Below are 23,990 nucleotides of genomic sequence, written 5' to 3'. Positions count from 1 at the left end.
CCTACAGTGGACAGTGACGGACTGCTTTATGTGCATGCGAACAAAGCAGTGGTAAGAGTCTTTAAGCTAACATTTTAATGGTGAGTGTTACAAATAAGTATTCAGTTGAGTGTAATCAACTCAATTTTTAATTAAATGGGATAGAAAACAGACATCACTTAGCAGGTTCAAATGTCAATTAAATGAATCTTATGTGGGGATACACAGTGTGTAGTGATTTTTACTGTTTTTAATGGAGGTGTCTGTCAATATTTTCCTTAAGTACCACTGATTTATTTTATCGGACACAATCCCCATCCCCTTGCCCAGTGCAGATGTTGGGCAGGAAGGAAACTGACCCTCTGGGCCTGTGGTGGGGATGTAGACATGGCCTTATCCCAGCGGTAGGCTAGTGCTTGGAAGAGCAGAGGGATGGGTGGCATTGTGGTCTCAGGCAAAGCCCCATGCTGAGCCTCAGAAACTGTGATGGAGGTCAGGGTTTTCTCAGTAGAATATTTGGGTGGGATGAGTTTCTTCTGTAAAAAGAGAAAAGAAAGAAAAATGAAATGTCTCTAGTGCCCAAGACCTCCCTGAAAAGTCTTCTGGTCTTCTTGTTCAGCAGGACAGAGGTGGTGCCAACTCCCAGGCCATCTGTCCTCTGTTCCCCTGATGTCTGGTGTGTCTTGCCCTCCTGGGCTGTAGTTGGTCCAGTGCATTTTCCTAGGAAAGGTTCTCTTAAAGAAAGGCCCTGGGTTTTAGTTGGTTTTAGGAGCTTTTAGCACACATGGATTTCTGCCCCAGCATATTTTGAGCAAATTGACATGCCCAGTCTACCATCTGAGTGTTGCAGTGAAAATCTTTGTTCTGAGCTAGCCTCACTGGCGTGACCCACTGTCTTTTTGGCTTTTAGTGTGAAATCAAGGTGGCCCAGCCCAAAGAAGTCTATCAGCAGCAGCAGTATGGCTCTGGGGGCCGAGGAAACCGCAACAGAGGGAATCGAGGCAGTGGTGGCGGTGGAGGTGGAGGTAAGTGAAACTTCAGTGAAGATGGGTCCTGTTTCCCTGCCTGTAAGATGCCTTCTGTGCCTGTTTTGGGGTTGCCTCTGGTGTTCTGTGCAGCATGGGTGGGCAGGCAGTGTGTGAAATGGGAATGGGACAGGAATAGGAATGGTTTTCCTGGGTCAGCTGTGTGCTTTTGCTGCTGTGGCTCCTGGAATGGAAGAGACCTGTCTGTCTTCACTTGTGCGGCTTGGGGCCCCAGGGCAGAGGGAGCATTTGCATTGCATTCTGGGCGGGGGCATGATGGGTTGTGCTTGGCTCTGTGGCTGTCCTCTGAGTCTTGTACACACAGGGGCCAGTGGGCAGAAGGGTAGGGCAGAGCTGTGCCAGGCGCTTACCTCCTTCCATCACAGGCCCTCTGACTCCAAAGCCTGAACTGCATCTTTTTCAAGGCCAAGCTGCCAGGGAGGGGTGGGGGTGATCAGAGGGTGACTTGAGTAAGCCACTTGTACCCCAGGTGAAGTTAGCATCCTGGCCTCCTGATCCCGTCTCAGGCCCAGAGCTGGGCCCAGGGCCCTCTAAAAACAGAAAGCAGCCCCATGGCTTCTGCCTGAGTTGCCATTGTAACCCCGCCACCCAAAGGGCAGGATTTCCTCCATCCTAGCTCCTGCGTGTGCTAAATGGTCCATGGGCCCCTGTGCCCTGCTCCCCCCACAGGTCAGAGTCAGAGTTGGAATCAGGGCTACGGCAACTACTGGAACCAGGGCTACGGCTACCAGCAGGGCTACGGGCCCGGCTATGGCGGCTACGACTACTCGCCCTATGGCTATTACGGCTACGGCCCCGGCTACGACTACAGTAAGTAGGAGAGGGAGGCCCTATCCACTCCCCCACCAGGGGGGCAGGTCAGACAGTGCAGGGGCCACTGGCAGCAGGGGCTTTGGAGTCAGACAGGCCCTGGCTCAGGCACTGGAGCTACCCAGTGGAGTTTTAGCTCCAGGGCCTCAGTAAAATAGAGGTGATCCCTACTGTACAGGGTTGAGGATCCTGTGAGGATGCGTGTCAAGCGCCTGGCACAAGGTAAATGCTCAGTAAGTAGTAGCTGCTACGTTGTTCTTGTCCCTAGGTCAGGGTAGTACAAATTACGGGAAGAGCCAGCGACGCGGTGGTCATCAGAATAACTACAAGCCATACTGAGGCGGCAGCAGGAGCAGCTGACTGACTGACCGCACACGCTTTGTTGGATACGGAGTGAACGCAATTATGTACCAAATTTAACTTGGCAAACTTTCTATGGCCTGTCCCATGTGCATCTTATTTAAAATTTCCCCCCTGGAAATCACTCTCCTGTTTACTATTTCCAGAGCTCTAGTTGTTTTAGGCAGCGTGTGGTGTCTCAGGCCAGAGCGGCATTAGGGGTTGATTTTATTACCAGGTTACCTAGAACCAGGTTGGAGGGTCTGCTTCCTGCTGCCGCTCTGCAGCCTGGACCTGTGGACCCTGGTTGTAAAGAGTAAAATGTATCTTAGGAAACCAGTGTCACCTTTTTTCCCACCTTTTAATTTTATATTATTTGTGTCATACATTTCCTGTAATGGAAGTGTTAATTTTACTGTACTTTTTGGTACCTTTTGGGAATCTAATGTATTGTAAGGTATTTTACACGTGTCCTGATTTTGCCACGACCTGGATATTGAAGCTATCCAAGCTTTTGAAATAAAAATTTTAAAACCCCCAAGCCTGGGTGAGTGTGGGATATGCTGTGAGACCTCTTACCCAGAGTATGGGTGCCAGGTGCTCTGGGGCTGGGGCCTTCTCCCATAGCAAGGTCTTTCAGATGCTGACCCAGTTGTGGGTTACAGCTTGGACGAAGGACCTGACTACTGACCTTTTGTGAGCTGTTTTGGGTCTATATTCTCTCCATCTCTGGAGAGCATCCTGTCAGGCGTACACACCCTACACATCCATGGTTGGTTTTCTCAGCATAGAAAGCTCACTGAGGGAGGAAATGGCTATTCCTGCCCTCTCATCCTAGCCAACAAGTACAGGCCAAGTTTTAGAGACTTTCTGGTGGGGATGGGTAGATAATACCCAGGGAAGTAAGAGCTTCCCACTTTTGAAAAAAGTAACCTGTGAGAAGGATCTATAAAGAATGTTTTAGAAGGTTCATTTTGCTAAGGATAATGGCTGTTGATGGTAAGAAACCATCTCTGGGTCTCTTAAGAACAAGAGGCAAGGCCCACTCACCGGGAGGATGTTTGACTGAGCAGGGCTGAAGTCTCAGTGTTTCACAACTTCTTACCTTCTCTTCCATATCTGAAAAAGACCACAAAGCCACCCCAATGGAACACCTTTCTCTGGAGCCCTCAGTGTCCAAAGCTGCTTGGATAGCAGTTTAGAGACTGGGCCCACCTACATGGCCAGTTTCATACCTGACCCTTACTCACAGAGGTGGGCTAGCAATTTCTTGGAAGGGAACCATATATACACCTGGAAAACATAAGCCAGCCCTCAGTTCTCTTGTTACTTTCAGGCTGTGTCCAGGAGTCCTAAACCACTTCTGTAGCTGGTTAGCTTCTGGTTTGTTAGGCTCCCCACAAATAACACTGTCCATCAGAACCCCTACCATCTCAAATTGTCTAGCAGGAATTGGACTTTGTTCAGCTCCAGGGCCCTGGGCATATGTATACCTGTGGTCAGCAAAGAAGTAACCCAGAGGTGGAAGGGAAAGACTACCTTTGATATGTTCCACAGATAATTTTGCCTATATGGGGGTCTCAAAGGTCTCCATAAATGGTATACAGACTCAACAGGGCTTAATCTCAGTTTGGTAGAGATGTAAATAGATTGAGGGGAATACACTGGGCTTATTTTTGACCATTCTAGGTGATTGGAGAAGTTTATTGTTGTCCAGTCTCTGAACGAATCTCATTTCAGCCACCCCCCAGCTAGGTGAATGTGTTCCTAGCTTCCAGTATAGAAGGAAGCTGCTGCCATCTGTGTCTCAGGGTGACTTTAAGCACATGTAATGGGGTCTAGCCTAGGCAGGTGGGTTGGCTGGTGGCTTGATGCCCAAAGGGCTAGAAAGCTCTTTTAGGTTCAGGCAGGAATAGGAGAGGCTTGGCTGGAAGGCCCTTTGCAAACTTGGTGTGTGTCTAAAGGATATCCTGTCGTCTTCTGGGCTCTCATGCCCCTTAGTGCATGCTGGGGGCTCTAGGTAACATGGTCAGTTGCTGCTCCAAGCTCACCTGTCAGAATGGCATCCAGTTTTGTCACCACCAGTTGTGCATTGTCCAGGCTGAAACACATTGGGGGCTTAAACTTCAGAATGTTCCTTCCAGGGCCATCAGCACTTAGCAAAATGTAGTTTTCCTTCAGCCTGTGAGGACAGGACACCCCTTTGACATTCAAGCCTTCTTCATCCTCACTTTGGCTTAATGTCCAGGATTCAAGCTACATTGTCTTCAGAGTCCTTCACTAGACACTTCCCACCAAGACACTGCCCTGTCCACCCTGCCAAAGTCCTGCTCATCCAGTGGCCCAGCATTAATGGCCCTTGTCTGGAATGTACTTGGCTCTGCTGCCCCCAAAATGGGTCTGACTTCTCCAGTCTATACCAAGCCAAGACTGACCAGGGTTATTGACAATGCCTGTATTTCCCTTTTGTGCATGGTTTGTGGTGTGTAGTATGTCCCCTTTCTAATGAAACATGTCTAACATGAATGGAATGAGAATTCTGTAACATTTGCCAAGCTTCAGTAACTTCCCTCCTAGGGTAACTTGTCATCCCAGACAGGACTATTAATTTCCCATTCTTTTTGGGAAGATGAATAATTTTTAATATTCCACATTAATATTTGGATATTTTGGCCACTGACAAGGGTCTCGAATGATTTGTGTTTTGACTTATGCTCCCTTTCTTTATTTTTTATTGTTAAAATATTACGGGGGTGGGGTGGGGCTTGTTTTTCAATTTGTCTTCTGGCTTCTTTTTCCTGTTCTGTTCTTTGCAGCACATTGGAAATAATAAAGTTTGAACTGTGGATTCTCCCCTGGGCCTAATCTAGCTCTGCCACCTAGCAGGGTCACTGCAGGTGGAACACCTATCCCATATTTACTGTTGTGAAGGTGTAAGAATTAACCCGGTATCTGGCTTCTCTGCCACCTGACCATTCAGAATCTCCAACGCTCATTGTGAAGATGTTGGGTGAGCTGGCAGGGACTGGCCACTGCAAACATTTGAGGGAAAGGATTTACATTAATATGGTATAGGGTGAATTAGCACACAAGATTATTCAAATTATGAAACATTCATAAAGGCATACCAGAGGGGGTTTCTGTTGTGGGGGGGAAGGTAGGAATGGGGAGTAGAGATAAAGAGGACAGTAATAGGGGAAGAGGTCCTGAGGCCTTAGGTCCTGCCTGGGCTTCAAGTGAAAGACCCCAGGTTAGGAGGCTGGTAGAGTGAGCCCCAGCTGCACACCTCCAGTCCAGATGAAGAGTGGGAAACCATTCCATCAACCTGGCACTCTGGGAATGGGGAGTCCCCCCAGTCTTGGTGGTATAGTAGCCCTCAGATGAAGCTTTAGGAAAGCTATTTCCTTCTCCAGCCCTGTGTGAAATTTAGGGCTTCCTGGCATTGGGTACATGGCTGACAGAGCTATAATTTCCTGTCCTGAGAGCTCAGTTGAGAGGGTCAGATCAGCTGCCTCTGCCCCTCAGGCCCAGATACTATAGCTGTTTAGCCAGGTTTGTGGGAACAGGGTGGACAGAGGGAGGCTTCCTCCTATTCAAGGCCCTAGGTTGTGCAAAGAGGCATCATGGTGATTTCTACTTTAGAAGGCAACTTGAAGGGAAAAAATACCTGGTTATCACATAGTCAGCCTCTTGGGTTGCTGGCATCCTCGTGGCCTCATCTTGGACCAGATCCACACCAATGAAGAGTCCAACACCCCTGGAAAAGTTGACATCTCAGAAGGCCAGGTCTAAAGGCCACCATCCCTGCTCATATTTTGCCTGGGTCTCAACCAGACACCCCTGTTGGAACTATCTGGGACTGTCCCTGTGCCTCCTGTGGAGGCAGAGAGCCTAGGAACCCTTGGAATGGATGCAAACAGTTCTGGGGAATAACTGGGAAGGGATGGGGGCTGGGTTGTGGACAGAAGAAAGAGGGTTGGGGTCAGCCTGTGCTTAGACTGAATCTGAGCTTTCTTCCCTAGAAAGTACAGTGTTGAGTAGCAGTTCCTCTGGAATGTGGACATAAAAATTCTTACCATCCATATTAGGTTGAATAATATGGACTATCCTGGGCCCTGGGAGGTGCTTGGTTATTGGGGGGTTGACTGCTGTCTCAGAGCCTTACCTGACATCACCAATGATAGGATGTTTGGCTTTTTGTTGCCTGAGAAGCTCCATCAGAAAGCTGCCCACACAGGTAGCATGAGCCTGCAGTTGCTCCTTCTCTAAGACATCCAGGACTGCCAGCCCCACAGCACAGGACACTGGGCTGCCCCCAAACTGAGCCAGGGGACAAAATATGTCAGATACCCAGTAGAGTGGGCCACACACCGCACAGAATTGCTACACTTCCAAAGGAAGCGACTGGAGCACAGGGCTCAGAGTTCTCAGTAGACTGAGCTCCTGTGGTCCCACTGGATGTCCTACTTTCTGTGGCTTCAAGCCAGGTCAGGTATCCCTGGAAATGCAGTTGGGAGCCCCACAGAACCACTGGAGAAGGTGTGTTTCAAAAGAGCTAGTGCCATCCCATCCTCCTTCAGAGGCCTTAGGGTGGCAAGTCATTGGCTGTGCCCAGATCCACAGCACTGGACTGTACCCATCACCTCTGTAAAGGAGGGTTCATAACAGCACACCACAAAGCTTACCAGGGAAGTCACTCTGGGTGGCATAAATTCACAGCTCTGTTGGCTGACCCTGGAATACCCCTGCATTTTATTTGGCTTGTATGGCATTTCTAAGCTTGTGAATTGGGTTCATAAATTCTTGCAGGAGACTTCATACCTTTATTTCTGATGAAACAAACATGGCCTATCTGGCCACACAAGGACCAAGCAAGATCAGTGGTTCTCTTCAGGCAGTGAGTGCATTAGCTTGCTTTTCCTGTCCAGCCTGACCCCACAGGTGTCTGAATGGGACCTGTGTTTTAAAGGATCAGAAGCCCAGTGACTCCTGAGGTAGGGAGATCACAAAAAGGCCAGCCTCAGCAATTTAGCTAGGCTCTAAGCAACTTGATGAGAACATTTCTCAAAAAACGGACTGAGGATGTAGCTCCATGATAAAGTGCTCCTGGGTTCAATCCCCTATGTTACAAAAACCAAGCTTTGGGGCTGGGTGTGTACCTCAGTGTTAGTGTGCTTGCCTAGTTTGTGCAAGGCCCTTGAATCAATCCCCAGTACTGCTGAAAAACAAAAACCAAGAAATTTAGGCATAACAATAAATAATGATTTTTTTTAAGTGTAAGGTTGAATGCAACTTCCTCCACGATGGCTACAGAATATTTCCATCACTCCTCCAAGTTTCTTGTACTCTCACTCCTTCACTATTAGCTCCAGGCAAGCATTGACCTGCTTTCTGTCACTCTAGCTTTGCCTTTTCTAGAATGTGATTTAAATGGAATTAAAGAATTATATATCCTTGTGCCTAGCTTTTGCTCATTGTTTTTGGAATTTGTCCATACTGTTATAAGTGTCAGCAATCTGTTCATTTTGTTGTATAATTATTCCATTTTATGGATCTGCCATAATCTGTTTATCAATCTTCGGTTGATGGATCCTTTGGTTATTATGAATAAAAATCCTATGAATATTTGTACACAGTCCTTTTGTAAAAACTATGTTCTCATTTTGCTTAGGTAAATAGGTGTGGAACTGTTTGTTGGGTTATATGGTAAATGTATATTTACATGAAAAAAACTGCATTCCCATCAGTCTGAGACTCCAGTAATGTCTTACTCGACATTTCATTATCATTTGGAATTATCATTTTTTTTTATTTAACATGAACTACAGGTTGATTAATCCTTATCCAAAATCTGAAACTTTACCCCACTCCCCATATTAGGGATTAAATCCAGAGCCTCATGCATGCTAGGCAAGTGTTCTACCATTGAGCTACAACCTCAGCCCTTTTTAATTTTGTATTGTGAGACAGGGTCTCGCTAAATTGTCAGGCTGAGAACTTGAGATCCTCATGCCTCAGCCTCCTGAGTTGCCTGGGATTACAGGCATGTGCCACCACACTTGGCTACAGCTCAGTAATTTTGAATTTGAAGACTAGAGTGAGAGGGCTGTGATTGTGGCTTAATGGCAGAGCACCACTTGCCTCACACATATGAGGCAATGGGTTTGATCCTCAATACCTCATAATTTATCTACAACTAAAAAAATATTTAAAAAAAAAGCCAACTTGTTAAAAAAAAAAAAGACCAGGTGAGAAAACCCCCGAGGAAAAAGTGGGGGAAACAAATATAAAACGTAAATAAAAACTAAGTTATATGGAAGTGCTAATATCTGAATAATAGAAGTCTTAGAAGGAGAACAATGATATGAAAATGTGCAAGTAGGGGCTGGGGTTGTGGCTCAGCAGTAGAGCTCTCGCCTAGCACATGCGAGGCCCTGGGTTTGATCCTCAGCACCACATATAAATAAAAGTTTTGTGTCCCAACTACAACTAAAAAATAAATATTAAAAAAGAAGAATGTGCAAGTAGTTGAAATAGATCTGGAATAAAAAAAAAACTACCTCAGATGTAAAGAATTCACAGAGTATCAAAAGGAGAAAGGTGAAATGCATATATGGACATTATAAAAATTTAAAATAATAAAGACAAAATAAATTTTCAAGCTGGGTATAGTGGTGCATGCCTGTAATCCCAGCAATTTGATGGGTTGAGATAAGAGATTGCAAGTCTTAGGACAGATTTGGCAACTCAGCTAGACCCAGTCTCAAAAAGAGCTAGGGATGTGGCTCCGTGGTAGAATACCTGGTGTTATTCCCCAGTACTAAAAACAAGGAAAACTGCAGAAATTTCCAAAAGAGCCAATTGCATAAAAAAGGAATAAGAATTGATGACTTAAAATGATAGTGATGAAAGTGACAGAATAAGGTCCCTGCCTCCCCCCCCTTCCAAAATTCTCTCCTCCATAAAAGGAACAATACTAGCAAAACCCATCAGAACTCAGGAAATGGGTTTGAAGCGTCTTTGGAAGCCCCATTCTTTGGGAACTCTTGACCTTCCTGGTGGCTCCCTGGAAGACCTCACACAAAAGGGGGAATTTATTTGACACTGGAGGAGTTTGCCCAGTGTGAACAGCCTTTTTTCCAGTGTATTTGTTGATCAGAAGCAATAGTTTAACATCGTGGCTCACTATTGGGACAAACAGTAGATTAATAAAAAAAAAATAAAATAAAAAGTTGGGAAATGAGATGTCTGTAGGGACTCTGAAAAGCTAGCTCTGACATATTCCTGGTAATTTAAGGGTCATGCATATACTTAGGAATATGCTCAAGCCAAATATATGTGTATGTTCAGAAAGAACTGAAAAGCCCTAAACTCACCACTGGAAGGATTGCTCAAGTCCAGGAATTCAAGATGAGCCTGGGCAACACAGCAAGATCCCATCTCAAAACCAAACAACAAAAAACAAAAAGCCTGTAGAAACGTGTGGACACAATCAAGTAGACTAACATACAGTCCCAGAGGGGGAGAGAAAAGGCAGAAAACATTTAGTAAAAAGTCCTGTATAACTTAAAATGGACAATGTTTTGTTGTCCCCTCAAAATTCTTAGGTTGAAATCCTAACACCCAATGTGAAGGTATTAAAAGGATAGGTAATCAGGTCATGAGGGTTGAGCCTTCATAAATAGGATTAAACTTTTTAAAAAGAGTCTCCAGAGACTTCTCTTGCCCCTTCCATCATTTGATGGTACAGTGAGAAGTCAGTTTTCTGTGACCTGGAAGAGGATCCTCACCTGAATTCAACCATCATGACACCCTGATCTTAAGACTTTCTGCCTCTAGAACTGTGAGAAATTTTGGTTGTGTTTGAGCCACCCAGTCTATGGTAGTTTGTTATAACAACCCAAACTGACTAAAACAACTTCAAGCAGCAATTAAGGCTGGGAGCAGTGACACACTCCTGTAATCCCAGTAACTCAGGAGGCTGAGGCAGGAGGATTTCAAGTTCAAAGCCAGCCTCAATTCAGCAATTTAGCAAGGCCCTAAGCAACTCAGTGAGACCCTTTCTCTAAATAAAATATAAAAAAGGGCTGAGGGATGTGGCTCAGTGGTTAAGTACCATTGGGTTCAATTCCTGGTACCAAAAGAAAAAAAAGCAATTAAGTTTCTTTTCACAAAACACAAGGTTCAGATTGAGTTTTTACCAAACTTTCAAGGAACAGGTCATTCCAATTTTATGTAAAGGGAAAGAATACTTCCTAATTCATTCTACAAGGCTAGCAAAACCCAAGTTACAAGAAAAAAAATTCTAGTTAAATTTTACTTCTGAAAATAGATGCCAAATTATAAATAAAATATAAGGAAGTAGAATATAATAGTGCATAAAAGTGAGAATATCCCACACTCAAGCTGGATTTGTCTCAGGTGTATAAAGATGGTTTATATTAAAAATACAGCTGGGCACTGGTGGCACATGTCTGTAATCACTGTGATCTGAGAGGTTGAGGTAGGAGAGTCTCAGGTCAGCTTTAGCAACTTAGACTCTATCTCTCCCACTTATGTATGTTATGTATGACCTTTGGTTACTAGATGGAGGTAGCATATCATATATAATCATATAGGGTTGGGAATGTAGCTCAGTGGTAGAGTTGCCCTGGTTCAATTCCCAGTGTTGCTAAAAACTAAAAAAAACTAAACCCAAGCAAATATTATCTATTTATTGAGGTGCTAGAGATGAAACCCAGGGCCTTGCATATGCTAAACATACATTCTGCCACTGAACTACACACCCTCAGGCCACAAACATCATCCTAAATGGACAGATACATGCATTCCCATAAACTGAACAAATATGCCTCATGTCCTATTATTTATTTTGTAGTGGAAGCCTCTCATCCTGTGTAATTAAACAGCTGACATTATTTGGTGATAAGATTATTTATACAGGAAAAAACAACAAAAAAACTTCCTGTAATTCTTAGACATAATAGAATTTAGCAAGAGAATGTGGATAGTCCATAGTTTTTCTTTTTTGGTATTAGGGATTGAACTCGGGCACTTGACCACTGAGCCACATCCCCAGCCCTGTTTTGTATTTGTTTAGAGACAGGGTCTCACTGAGTTGCTTAGCACCTCGCTTTTGTTGAGGCTGGCTTTGAACTTGTGATCCTCTTTGCCCCAGCCTCTCCAAGCCTCTGGGATTATAGGCGTGCACCACTGTGCCTGGCTCTGATTTTTTATAACAGAACCAAAAGTAAATATACACACAAGTCACCATTTATGATGGTGAATATATGCAATAAAAAATCTAGCAGTGTGCACGAACTTTTTTAAAAAATACCTTTATTTATTTTTATGTGGTGCTGAGGATTGAACCTAGTGCCTCACATGTGCTAGGCAAGCGCTCTACCACTGAGCCACAACCCCAACTCCTATATGTAAGATCTTTATAGGGAAGATTATAAAACATGGAAAGTTACACCATGTTCCTGAATAGGAAGATTCAATATTGTAAATAAAGCTTTTCAAATTGACCTATAGTTCAAGCAGTTTCCCTAACAAAATTCCAACAGGGCATTTCTTAAAGTGTTTATAAAGTGAGAGAGAAAACATTTCTTGAAGTGTTTATAAAGTGAGAGAGAAAAAGTGGTCAGGAGTAGTCAGAACTCTTCTGAACATGAAAAAATGGTAAGAGGGACCTTTTTTATATCAGATAAGAACATATTATGAAGCTCATAACAGTAATAAAGTAACGTGATTACAAGAAGAGATAGACAAGTTAATCAAAAGAGTAGAAATAAACAAGACCCACTTATGTATGTTATGTATGACCTTTGGTTACTAAATGGAGGTAGCATCAGTGAAGTATAAAGGAATCAGAGAAAAATGATGATTCCTGATGTACACCCTACATTAACTCCAGACAGATTAAGGACTTGTATGTCAAAACACTTAAAATATTGATAGTATATTTTAGATATTTAGATCTCGAAGTAGGGAGAGATTTCTTTGACAATAAATGAAAAACTATAATAGAAAAGATAGGTCAATGATGTTAAAAATTGAAAACTGGTTTATCATAAATACAAAAAGTTGAAAAGCCAGGTTATTAACTGGATGAACATATTTATAATATACACATTGACAAAGAATTAGTTTCAAGAATATATAGAGGGGCTGGGGCTGTAGCTCAGTGGTTGAGCACTTGCCTAGCATGTGTGAGGTACTGAGTTCGATCCTCAGAACCACATATAAATAATAAATAAAGGTATAAAAAAACAACATTTAAAAAAAGTATATAGATATGTTTGTGTAGGTATACACACAAACATACAGACACATGTGTATACAGATATACAAAATTCCCACAAATAAGAAAATCATCAATAATTTTAAAATATGAAAAAAACATGCATTTCACAGAAGAGGAAATGCATGGTTAATAAAATTAGGAGATGCTTCATATAATTTGAAGTCAGGGAACAGCATACCAAGTCCATATTGGCTACCATTCTACATGGCTCTTAACTGGCAGAAACTAAAAGGTGTTGATGAGGACATACATTGCCGGTGAAGGGTCTTGTGAACTATTTTGGAAAATTGATGCCATTGTCTCTTAAAATTGAGGGTGGATACAACCCCTGTGACCTGGCAGTCTTACTCTTAGGTTAATTCATAACCTATCCTTTCACTTCTAAGAAAAACTCGGCACATAATTGCCAAAACATGGAACAACTTCAAAGCACATTAATGGGAATGGATGAATAATCTGTGGTACGTTAACACAGTGAGTATTATAAAGCAAATTACAGTGAAAAGCAATATGGATGAATCTTAGTAATACAATGCTAGGTGAAAACAACAAAATCCAACTAAATTCAGCAAACAACTAGAATAAATAATGAACTTGGGATTTGGAGTGATAGTTATCTAGGTGATGGAGGCAATGAGATGGTTTGGGGCCAAATAAAAGAATAAATGTAGGTTATCATCAAGGTCCTAACTTATTTGAGATGATGTCCTCCCAAGTTGTTTGTAACATCAATAAGGTAACCAGGTAAATTGTTAACTTGAAGAATATGCAGGGACAGATGATGAGAGTATTTTATGAAACAAGGGTTATACTTAAGTCTAGTTATGTGCACTTGATGTTCAAGTAAAACAAATATATGAAACAAAAACTCCAGGATCAAGCTTCACTGTGTCATTGTCTTTCATCAAACACAACACTTTCTTTTTACACAGCGAATACCTGCTCATTATTCCAGATTTGGCTTTGGGCTCATTTCCACACAATGCCTTCATCACTTGGCCTACCTCCTGTCTGGGGCGCCCCCTTTGCTCTCACAGTGCCATGAACACTATTTCCATTAAGTCATCTTCCACTGATATCATGATGGTACCATGACCCTGTCTCCCCTGACAGTGAGCTTGTTCAGAGGGCACAGGCACTGTTTGTGTCACTTGGGCACACAGTGACAGTCTGCTGAAAGCACCAGCCAAAATGTTACTTTTTTTTTTTTTTCCCTTTCGGTACTTGGATTGAACTCAAGGCCTCAAGCATGCTAGGCAAGAATGGGACCATTCTTTACCACTGAGCTATATCCCATCCCTTTTATTTTAATATTTAACCCAGGGGCTCTCTACCACTGAGCCACAGTCCCATTTTTTTTTTTAATTTATTTTGAGATAGGGTCCTGCTAAATTGTCCAAGCTGGCTTCAAACTTATGATACTCCTGCTTCAGCCTCCTGAGTTGCTGGGATTACTGGCTTGCACCACTGTACCCAGCATTTCCCTCACTCTCAATGACCTTCTCTGCCTTATTTAGCCATCCTGAAACTGGTTTAAGCTCTGGAATGTTTTGATCTCTAATTCAAACTGCCTCTTTTTGACAGTTTAGTGGGTCCTCAGCTCTGTCCTTTCCTGTTCTTCCTGTGGCCTAAGCACAGATTTGGGCCTCCTTTCCTGCCTGTTACAGTCTTCTGTGATTCTGTCTGCATCTTTCCAAAAATTACTTCAGACCTCATCTTCCATGATTAAAACCCTCTCACTGGAACTCCAGGTGTAGCTTAGTGGTAGAGTGCTTGCCTAACCTGCAAGAGTCCTTGAGTTCTGTCCCCAGTACTGCAAAACAAACACACCCTTCACAGTTCCTCACTGCCTTTGGATCATTTTAGATTGTCTCTGCAATGAAACTATGGCTAACCACCATGCTCTACTTGCTTACACTGTAATCTCCATCTTGGGAGCCATTGAACAAGCTATTGGGTCAACTTCAGTTATCACAAAGACAGAAAACATAAAGCTACCCTCTGACGTGAAGTCTGTTCCTGGGTTATCTGTTTCCCTAAAATACTCAGCTCCTCATGCAGCTGCTCAGCTTTCTGGCTCCAGCACCTGCCATAGGGCCTAGCACACTGTAGGCAACTTTGCACTGGGTATAGTACTATCCCTGCCACCTTTACTATGGGTAAGCTGGAGTCTAGTAAAGCCCATGGTATTCCATTGCCCTGGAGCCTTCACTCACCGTGTTGAAGTATTCGACGCCGGTGGCTTCAAATGCCCTTGACACAGCTTGGGTGGTGGCCACGCAGGCAATTGGGTGGCCATTGCCAATGGACTTGCCCATGGTGACAATGTCAGGGACAAAGTCTTCCCCCTGCAGCTGGAAGGCCCAGAAGTGCTTGCCTACTCTGCCAAAGCCAACCTGGATCTCATCTGCGACAAAGACCCCTCCAGCCCTGTGGATGTGCCTGTGGTGGAGGACAGATGGCCATCGGGGCTTTGGTGAGAGGAATTTAACCAGGAGTTGGGAGGTCTTAGGGCTCTGAACCTGGATCTGCCAGCAGAAAGGTGGGGTGGTGGAGGGCAGGGGGAATGGGCAATGGGTAGCCTTCTCTAGGCCATCATTTCTTTAAAATATTCTGGCAAGCAGGTCAGGCTGTGGTTGGGATTAGGAACACAGTTTTCTGCCCTCCCTTGAGCAGGTGCTGCCCATCTACTTACTCTGCTACTTGGGAGAAGTAACCAGCAGGGGGAATGATCTGCCCTCCCACGCTGGGCAGAGACTCCATGAAGAAGGCTGCAATCTGTGGATGAGACACACATTGGGAACACCACCATGCAACTCGGTGTGCCCTGCTGATGCTGGCTCAGCATCAGGACCAGATGCCATCACTGCTGTACCCTCCTTTGGAGCCCAGAGGAGCCCATGTCACATCTGATGGTTTGAGACTCGGGTTTTCTTTTAGGTCTCAAACCAACACTTACATATGGATGCCTCCGTCCCCTTGTTCTTGGTGTGTCCCTAACTATAAATTCACTGGTATGCCTGTTCCTTCCTTCTCCTCTCTGGTGACCAGTACCAATCTCATCCCTCCTGCCTTGGACAAATAGGGTCCCATTCTTGATTGCTCCCTCCCTCATCTAATCAGTCATGCAGACATGGATTCTACTTCAGTAACATCTCTGAACTCACTACTTCCTCTATGACATGCCTGCCTCCCAGAGGACTTGCCTGTTTCTGCCTTGGCTTCATCGTTGTCATCTACTCAACTGGACACTTCTACAGTGTCTCTCTCACAAGACCACAGGGGTGACACTACAAGCCAGAAAGTTGAACTCTTTGCTGTCCTGCTTAAAACCCTTTACTGACCCCTCTGCTCACAGCCATGATTTCCCAACTGTGTTCTGCCTGGGAACTGCTTCAGAGGCCATTGGTAGGATGTGGGGAGGGCTGATTGGGAAACTGATCCTCTACCTCTGCTGCAAACAGCAATGTTCTTTTCAGGTTTTATGGAAGTGGCTGCAAGCATCTGAAATCTACAGGTCAGACTTTCTTGGTCTGGTCCTGCTAACCCTTCTGGTCCCACAGCCCACCGTTCTTTGCCATGTATCCTGTGTTTAACTCTGTCACTCCTTCAGTGAAGTATTCCAGAAAGTCTTCACCCCAGTCACCAAAACTGCCCTTTGTGGGTGCTGTTCTGGGTCATAGCACATTTCGCCTGTTTCTGCCTGTCCACTCCATTTCCACTATACTGCCCTGGTCAGGCTTCCCCATTGCTCACTTAGAACCAACACAGCCTCCTCAAGATCCCTCCTCTCAGGATATCCCATTCACATCCATCCCACACAGCTGGGATGGATGAGAGAACAGCTCAGCCCTGTTATCACTCTCCCTCTTAAAGCCCTTCACTGACACTCATGGTCTCCAGTGCAGAGTTCCAGGCACTCAGCACAGCATTGGGATCCCCTGGCAGATGGGTCCTGTCTGCCTCTTCAGGCCCACCTGTCTCCACACCCACAGTTCCTCACCTCTGCATAGGCTATCCTGTTTAGGAGGCCCTTCTTCCCCTGCTCCCCGCCTTGAGTAGCTAATTCCTATTCACCTTTTACTATTGCAGTCAGGTACCTTCTGCAAGGACCTGCCTTCGTGCCCACATAAGTCCTCCCTGGGCCTTGGATGCCTATAACATCTAGGATGTTCTCACCAAAATTCTTGGCTGGGCACCTATTTGTCCCACCTCATGCACACACTAAATTCCAAGAGGGCAGGGCCTCATTCTGCTTTCCCTCTAGGCATCCAGCACAGCGCAGGTAACAGTGGTGGTGACATTCACTGGACTGTTGAGGGTGTGGTTACCTTCCTGCCCTTCTCCTGTGCATTGCTGACAACACGTTTCACTTCATTGGCATAGGCCACAGCTGGATTGGGATGGTCCTCTCGGTAAGGGCCCCGGTAGGTGTCTGGGAGAGGTGCCTGTAGGGAGTACAAGCACTGTGTCATTCTGGCTTTGGGGTGGGCACCAACCTGTTGCCATTGTGGGTAGTGCATACCACATGGACCCACTCCTTCTGGCCATCCAGGTACCGGAACTTGTATGGACTGATGTCAATCAGGGAGCTCAGGTGACCGTGATAAGCACTGGGGAGAAAAAGGGAGGGCTCAGGCCCCAGTAGCACCTTCTTATGATCTAACCCTGACCACTGTCTATCCACTGCCAAAGGCAACACAAAGGCCCCCAGCTCTTGGGCTGGGAACAAGCATGGGCCTTGTAGTAAGACTTCCTACAAGGCCACTAACTGGCCATGTCAAAATACTGATTGCTTAATCTCTCTGGGTCCAATTATCTCCTCTGTGAAGTGTGTTTGTGGTGTCTCCTTCAGGGTATAATGTATCTTAATTGGGCTAATGCTCTAAGCCCAGGCCTGGGTCTTCTGCACATCAGATACTCAATATATAGGAGCTACAGGTGGAACAGTTTGAATATCTAAATGAAGGACTTTCAATTCCTTACAAAGCATGTCCTCCTCCCCAGGAGCTGCCCTCCCGGGACAGTGGCCTGATTAGATAGAGTCCCTGGGAGGTATCTTTGGGGCGCAGTCCTGTGCCTATCATGTTTCAAGGTTTTCATCCTCTGTCTAAGGTAGCCAAGGTCAAAGTCTTATTGATCCTCAATAAGCCTATGGGCCTGGAAGTGGCAGGCAGGGCTATGAGTTTCACTTACTGGTCTAATACCACCACGTCCTGGTGTCCCGTGTATTGGCGAGCCAGCCGCAGGGCCAGGTCATTGGCTTCTGACCTATAACAGTAAAGGTGGGCATGGCTTGGACAGTCACTCAAAGGTTCTCCACAGAGAAACCATGTGAACAGAGGAACCCTTCCAGCAGCAAGAAGATTCTTGGACTTCATTCATTTAGTCATTTGTTTGATAGACATAAAGTGCCTCCTATATGCTCAGCCCTGTTATCACCCTCCCTCTTAAAGCCCTTCAGTGACACTCTGGGGTAAAAAGAGTAGGTAAAACAGGAGGCCCTGGCCTCCTTGAAACTTACATTCTGATGTGCATGAAAGCCAAAAAAACAAAGAGTGATCATTTTTGTAAGTGCTAGCTGTGGGTCCAGCGTACTAAGGGAGAATCGGATGGGCGCTACTTTAAATAACAGTGTGTTAGAGGTTGAACTGTGTTGCTCCAAAATTGTTATGTTGAAGCTCTAACTCCCAGTGTCTTATATGTGACTTTATGTGGAAATAAAGCTTTTGAAGAGGTAGGGTAAAAGAAGGGCTTCAGTATATCCTGATCCAATCTGACTGGTGTCCTTAGAAGGAGAGGAAATCTGGATGCACAGAGACATCAGGGATGTTTCCACACAGATGAAAGGCCATATGAGGGCACAAGAAGGAGACAGCTCTCTGTGAGTCAAGGAGAGAGGCTTCAGAAGAAACCAATCCTACTGACACCTTGATCTTGGACTTTTTGCTTCTTAGAAATATGATATAGTACACTTCATTGCTGAAGTCCCCTAGTCTGACATTTTGTTATGGCCACCCTAGCTAGGGTCAAGGGTGGCTCTTTAAGGAGGTAACACCTGAGTCTTGAGAGAGACCATTCCAGGCAGAGGGAACAGCATGCACAAAGACCCTGATGGAGGCAGGAACTTGTGTCAGAGAAGCAAGAGAAGACAAGCAAGGCCAGAGCCTAGGGAGGGCAAACCAGGAGAAGTGCAGAGTGCTGCAGGGGCCACATTCACAGGGCTGGGAAGGAGCCTGGGTTTTCTTTTCAGTGTCAACAAAGCCAATTGAGGAGTTTTAATCAGAGAAAGCACATGATTCAAATCCCATTTTAGGAGGCAGTCTGTAGCTATATGTCAAAAGGGAATGAAAGCAGAAGTGAGGAGACCTAGGAGGTCCAGGTGAGAGCAGGGGATGGGGAAGTGCTTGGAGTAAAGGGATTTTTTGGAGACAGACAAGATGGGACTGAAGCAGAAATGCATGTATTTCATTTCTGCCTTGAGCAGAGATGTGGATAGTGATGCCATTTATGAGGTGAGCTGATGTGAGGATGGCAGTGGTGGGGCTGGGAAGGCCGGGAGTCGGTGGCTGGGAACATCAGGGAGAACCAGTGTAATGGTCTCACACTAGGTGTCGCAGAAGACATGTCTTGATTGTTTCTGGATATGTGAAGTTGGAGACGTTTGTCAGATGTCAAATGAACAAGTTAGAACCTTGAGTCTGGGACACATGGGAAGCATCTGGGCTTGTGATATAAATTGGGAGTCAGCAGCACACGGATATTTAATACTGAGGTAATGGATGAGATCATGGAGCAAGAGGACTCAAGAGAGAAAAAAAATGGCCCAGGACCAGTCCAGAGGAATATAGCAAGAGGTACTGACAAAGGATTCAGAGGAGGAGTGGCCAGAAAAGCTGTCAGGATACCAGGAAGGCACCAGAAACCAGAGGAAAAATTTTCCAGAGCACGGTCACTCTGTCAAATATTGCTGGAAGACAGATAAGTCAAAGGTAGCCAAGATTACTGAATTTGGTAACATAAAAGTCATTGGCACCTATACACAATGAATTTGGTGGGTTAATAAGCCAATAGGAATAGCTCTTCCTCCTCTGCTGAGAAAGTACCAACCCTGCACCAATTCCCTACTCTTCCAACTGGGGTTCCAGTTTAGTCTGTCACTTCTTAGCTCCTTTCTTTGAACTGTTTCCTTATCTGTCAAATTAAGATGGTAAATTTTACTTCCTAGAAGTAATGCAGGGAACTGATGAATGATAAATGGCAATGGCAATAATAATCATCATTACTAGGCTGGGCAAGTGCTCAGTGGTAGAGAGATTGTCTACCATTTATAAGGTTCTGGGTTGCTTCCATACCACCATAAAAACAAACAAAAATCACTACTATAATCCAAATGCCACTATCTACAATTGTTGGAATATTCTTTCTCAGATATGCCATGATCATCTGCCTGATTCTGCTGTCACTGCCACTCTCATTGTAAGCTACAATCACCTCTTACCTGGCCCCTGAATTGGCACCAAACCCTGTCAACTCTTGCTTTCTGCCAGCCCTGATGACATCACTTCCTAATTAAACCCCTCTGATGTCTTCCCAGTGCTCTGAGGATACAGTGTCCTCACTTGATGGATAAGGTCCTTGGGTGATGGGCCCTAGGTCCCTCTCCAGAGTTAGCTCACACCCTTTCCTCTTCCTCTTTCAGTTCTTCAAGTGTGCCAGGATGCTGTGCCCCTTCCTATGACAGGGCCTTTGCACAAGTTGTTCTGTGTGGTGACCGACCTAGACAAGAGTATTTGTGGTGGAGTAGGCAGCACCCTTCCTTCCTTTTCCCTTAGTTTTCTCCTGAGCTTTTAGCTTAACATTGTTTCCTCAGGGAAACCTTCCTGACCTTCCAGAACAGGTCAGGTCCCCCCAAATTTTTGGGCCTCATTATACCATATGCTTTTTCTCCAGACAATAACTTTTCTTGGTAATTTTATATTTCTTTGAAGAATCATTTGATGTTTCTGCTTCTACTAAGCAGGGGTCTTTGGGCCTTATGGAAGGCAGAAATAAAGGAACACATTAATTCATCAAGCCCCAACAATGATCCTGGAAGAGAGGCAATGACATCCTTTACTAAAAGAGAAGAAAACTGGATCCAACAGAAAAAGAACCAGGATCCACACTTAGGAAGCACAGGAGCCTCTCCCTGAAGCCTACACCATGCTGTGCCTATGTGAGTGATTCTTCTTTGGTGCCTCACTCTCTTGCTAGGGGCTGGCTGCAGTTCACTTACCCAGAATTCAGGAAATAAAACACACAGAGCTTCTCTGGCAGGGTCTCCGACAGCCTCTGTGCATAATCCACGATGTTGTCGTGAAGGTATCTGCTGTTGGTGTTGAGCACCTGGTTCTGTTCATGTGCAGCTTGGACCACGAGAGGGTGGCAGTGCCCGACTGCAAGAGGGCCACCTCCATCAAATGGCCGACTCCACTCGGCCAGTCCCACTGGGCCTCCCCCAGCCCCATTCTGGAAACCCAGCCAGGGGAGATGCAGTTACAAAGGGAGAGGTGGAAAGAGATGAGTTTAAGATGGGGGGGGGAGGCGGGGATGATGAATCTGGAAAGGAAGATCTAAAAAGAAGTTCCTGGGATTCCAGCAGAAGGAAAAGATTCTCTAGCAGAAATCCTATTTAGACAAACTATGCCTTTAAGAAGGCTTCTGTAGGCCTTTTCCTTGAGGGGCAAGGATCAGAGGTGATTGTCACATGGCTTGACTTGACCAGTTGGTGGGGGCTGGAGGTAATCTTTATTGCCAAAGGCCAAGGATAATAACAAGGAACATGCACTGAGAGCTTGCCTAATATCAGGTACATTCAAAACTAAATTTTTTTAGTTAACACACATAATTCTCCAGAACATTTGGAGGTGAATGTCTAGTAGTACATGGTCTATTATGCAGACGAGCAAATAGGTATAGAGAATGAAGTAACTTGTTCAAAATCACAAAGTTGGTAAGTTAGCAAAAGCTAGAGCCTTGGCTTTTAAAAAATATATATATTTTAGTTGTTGATAGACCTTTATTTTATTTATGTATTTATATGTGGTACTGAGAATCAAACCCAGTGCCTCACACATGCAAGGCAAGCCCTCTACCGCTGAGCTACAACTCCAGCCCTGAGCCTTGACTTTTAACCTGTTTTATTCACCTCCATTTTGCCTCCTAATACATGGACTCCTTTTCTTCCATCAGTTCTGGCAGTTCTAGCTGAATGACTGAATTTCTGCTTCAATTTCCTTATCAGCACCTGAAATGGTCAATGTAGCTGAATCTCTGCCATAATCCCTGTACTTGGCGACGGCTGTGCTGCAGTGCTGGTCATGGCTGGGCTGTCTGTCACTCTCTGAGCTCATCATCAGTCCCAGGTGGAACTGAATCCACACACCTAGACCTCTGACTCCTGCCTGGAGACTTCTACTGCTACTTGACAAAGACTGGGCGGTCTCTGCACATGGATGTGACTCAGCTCAAGCCAGGTTCTCTACAACTGGCATCAGATTCACAGCCTCAGCCTCCTCTCCTACCCCACCAGCCTGAGGTGATACTGACCATGAGCCACATTGTTGATGCAATCGATGTATTCTCCCCCTTGTTCATCATACAGGTACTGCCCTTGGCCACGGACAATCTTAACTGGATCCTCAGGGAAAAAAAGTCTGCAGGAAGAGCTGTGGGGACAGACCAGAGGTGGACAGCCATGTCTGAAGACCTGAAGGGACCACCTACCTCCTCACCTCTTCCTGGTTTCTGGAAAGAACAAAAACTTTAAGGACAAAGTGCTCTTTCCTTGCTGCCAGGCTCCACGTTCCATAGTGAAGAAGGAAAAGGATGGGGCAGGAAGTTGCTAAGACTTAAAATTGTTTAAGTCATATTAAGCCTCAGTGGCCTTGCTCATTTCCCTGTGTGCCCACATCAGTTGCTTAGATCCTGGGAAAAGGAAGCTGCCCTAGTCAGACCCACTGGGACCCTGTATGGCTGTATAAGGAATGGCACCCTTAGGTAGCTGTGTCTCAGCCCTAAAGATTCCTTGCCAGTTAAGTGGCCCTGTTGCCCCAGATGTGTGCTAGTCTTGAGCTCTGGCTGGAGGATGCCTTCTCCTCCCCTGCCATGTCCCACTGAGGGCCCCTCTCCCAGGTCAAGTGCATACTTCCTCTAACGCTGTGAAGGACTCCCCACCCCACCCTCCGTCTGAACTTTCAGCCCTCCGAGGATCACTCTCCAGTGGGCGAGGTCCGCCCAGATGCTAGGGCAAAGGCTGTCTCCCCAGGCGCCCGTGGCGAGAGCTGCGGGGCGGGTGACATCGGTTCCCGAGCCTCAGGGTGGGCCCAGGAGCCAGCGGGAAGCCGCTGCGAGGAAGCAGCTGCGGGAACCGCCTGCCCAGGGCTGCAGAGCTTCCGAACACGCGGGGTTGCGGCCCGGAAAAGGCCGTGAGGGGATGGGAAGTCGCGGGCTCTGTGCCGGAGGCGCGTGCACGTCGTGCGTGCGTGCGTCGTGCGTGCGCGCGCCTAGGTACCTGAGGAGCCGCTGCCGCAGGGACAGAGTGTCGGCCTTGGCGCGCTGATCCGTGGCCATGGCGCTGCGCTGTCAGTCGGTGCAGAGACGCTGCGCCGAGAGACTGGGCCAAGCGCGCTTGGAATCTAGGGCCCCGCCCCGGCCCCGCCCATGCCTCCCCCGAGACTTTGGCCTCAAGTTTGCATCTCAGGCCCCGCCCCCAAGTGGCCCACTTCGCTTTAGTTCTTTCATTTTGGCAAACGAGCTTCGCAGGCTTCCGGCTAGCGAGTCATTCCTTGTCCTTCTCCCGCCAGGCCGGGTTTGCGTCCGCCCTTCCGAGTGCTGTCCTGGCTTTGGTTCCGGGACGCGCTTTTGGCGTACCCGCTTCACATACCCGTGCCGTTGTCTCCCCTTGCCCGGAAGAAGTGTCCCCAGGTGATCCCGCCGCTGCTCCCAGCGCCCGATTGAGCAGCACTCAACCCTGGCAGGCTACGCTTGGACGAGTTGCCGTCTCCGTGCATAAAAAATGATGCAGTGTGAGGATTAAATGAAAAATGTGCAAATGATATCCACCTGGGGCCTGGTATGCACCAGGGGCGGCAGAGTAGAAGACAGGCCTCTCCAGCTCCTGCAGGAGCAGCAGGAAAATAGGGCACAAGGGGCATTACTGGGGCTAACTAAGTGCTGGACCTGATTCCTGCTGGAGTCCAGGCGGGGTGAATTTGAGAGGATTCAGTGTTTAGACTGGAAGAGAGTTGGGAAGTCTCCCGAGCTGTGTTATATTGTCCAGGAAACTGAGACCCAGGAAGGGAAAGGCCTTTGCTAAAGGCTTGACTCCAGTTTCAGGGAGTGAGAAGAAAAGATCTCAAGGGATTGGAAGCCTGGAGAGCAGTTCTTCCTCTTCCTGGGGGCACGAAGACTTCCTGCCTTGAACCTTAGAACAAGGAAGAACTTGGGACTGCCTCCTGAGGACG

General features: G+C 46.1%; 2 protein-coding genes across 7 annotated transcripts in view; one reads left to right on the top strand and one right to left on the bottom strand.

Annotated features, from left to right (window-relative positions):
* Hnrnpab (heterogeneous nuclear ribonucleoprotein A/B) overlaps positions 1-5,027 on the top strand; it is a 44,838-nt gene extending 39,811 nt beyond the window's left edge. For 3 of the 4 annotated variants that reach the window (XM_021733560.3, XM_078019652.1, XM_005335728.5), the window contains 3 exons: positions 890-1,004; positions 1,695-1,835; positions 2,104-5,027. In XM_021733560.3, the coding sequence (XP_021589235.2) occupies positions 890-1,004; positions 1,695-1,835; positions 2,104-2,174 (327 nt within the window). In that variant the 3' untranslated portion in view covers positions 2,175-5,027. The remainder of the gene's footprint in view (positions 1-889; positions 1,005-1,694; positions 1,836-2,103) is intronic. The other variant, XM_005335729.5, reaches the window with a different exon arrangement.
* On the bottom strand, positions 111-23,990 carry Phykpl (5-phosphohydroxy-L-lysine phospho-lyase). 3 transcript variants are annotated; one of them, XR_013425007.1, is made up of 13 exons: positions 23,039-23,990; positions 22,075-22,193; positions 20,762-20,921; positions 17,680-17,754; positions 17,009-17,096; positions 16,815-16,931; positions 15,179-15,261; positions 14,700-14,925; positions 6,340-6,494; positions 5,842-5,931; positions 4,226-4,356; positions 1,376-3,293; positions 111-515 (listed from the first exon to the last, which is right to left on the bottom strand). XR_013425007.1 is itself a non-coding variant. In XM_005335731.5 (13 exons), exons 1-13 carry the CDS (start codon positions 23,095-23,097, stop codon positions 484-486), a joined length of 1,404 nt encoding a protein of 467 aa, XP_005335788.1. In that variant the 5' UTR covers positions 23,098-23,984; the 3' UTR covers positions 111-483. The 3 variants fall into 3 exon arrangements, 1 of the variants encoding a protein (XP_005335788.1); XM_005335731.5 differs by having other exon boundaries at positions 3,225-3,293; positions 23,039-23,984; XR_013425009.1 differs by lacking the exons at positions 17,009-17,096; positions 17,680-17,754; positions 20,762-20,921; positions 23,039-23,990 and having other exon boundaries at positions 22,075-23,025.

The sequence above is a fragment of the Ictidomys tridecemlineatus genome, chromosome 1, assembly GCF_052094955.1.
Source record: "Ictidomys tridecemlineatus isolate mIctTri1 chromosome 1, mIctTri1.hap1, whole genome shotgun sequence".
NCBI classification, from domain to species: domain Eukaryota; kingdom Metazoa; phylum Chordata; class Mammalia; order Rodentia; family Sciuridae; genus Ictidomys; species Ictidomys tridecemlineatus.
Note: the sequence above shows the minus strand (reverse complement) of the source record. Positions and strands in the feature narration are given on the sequence as shown.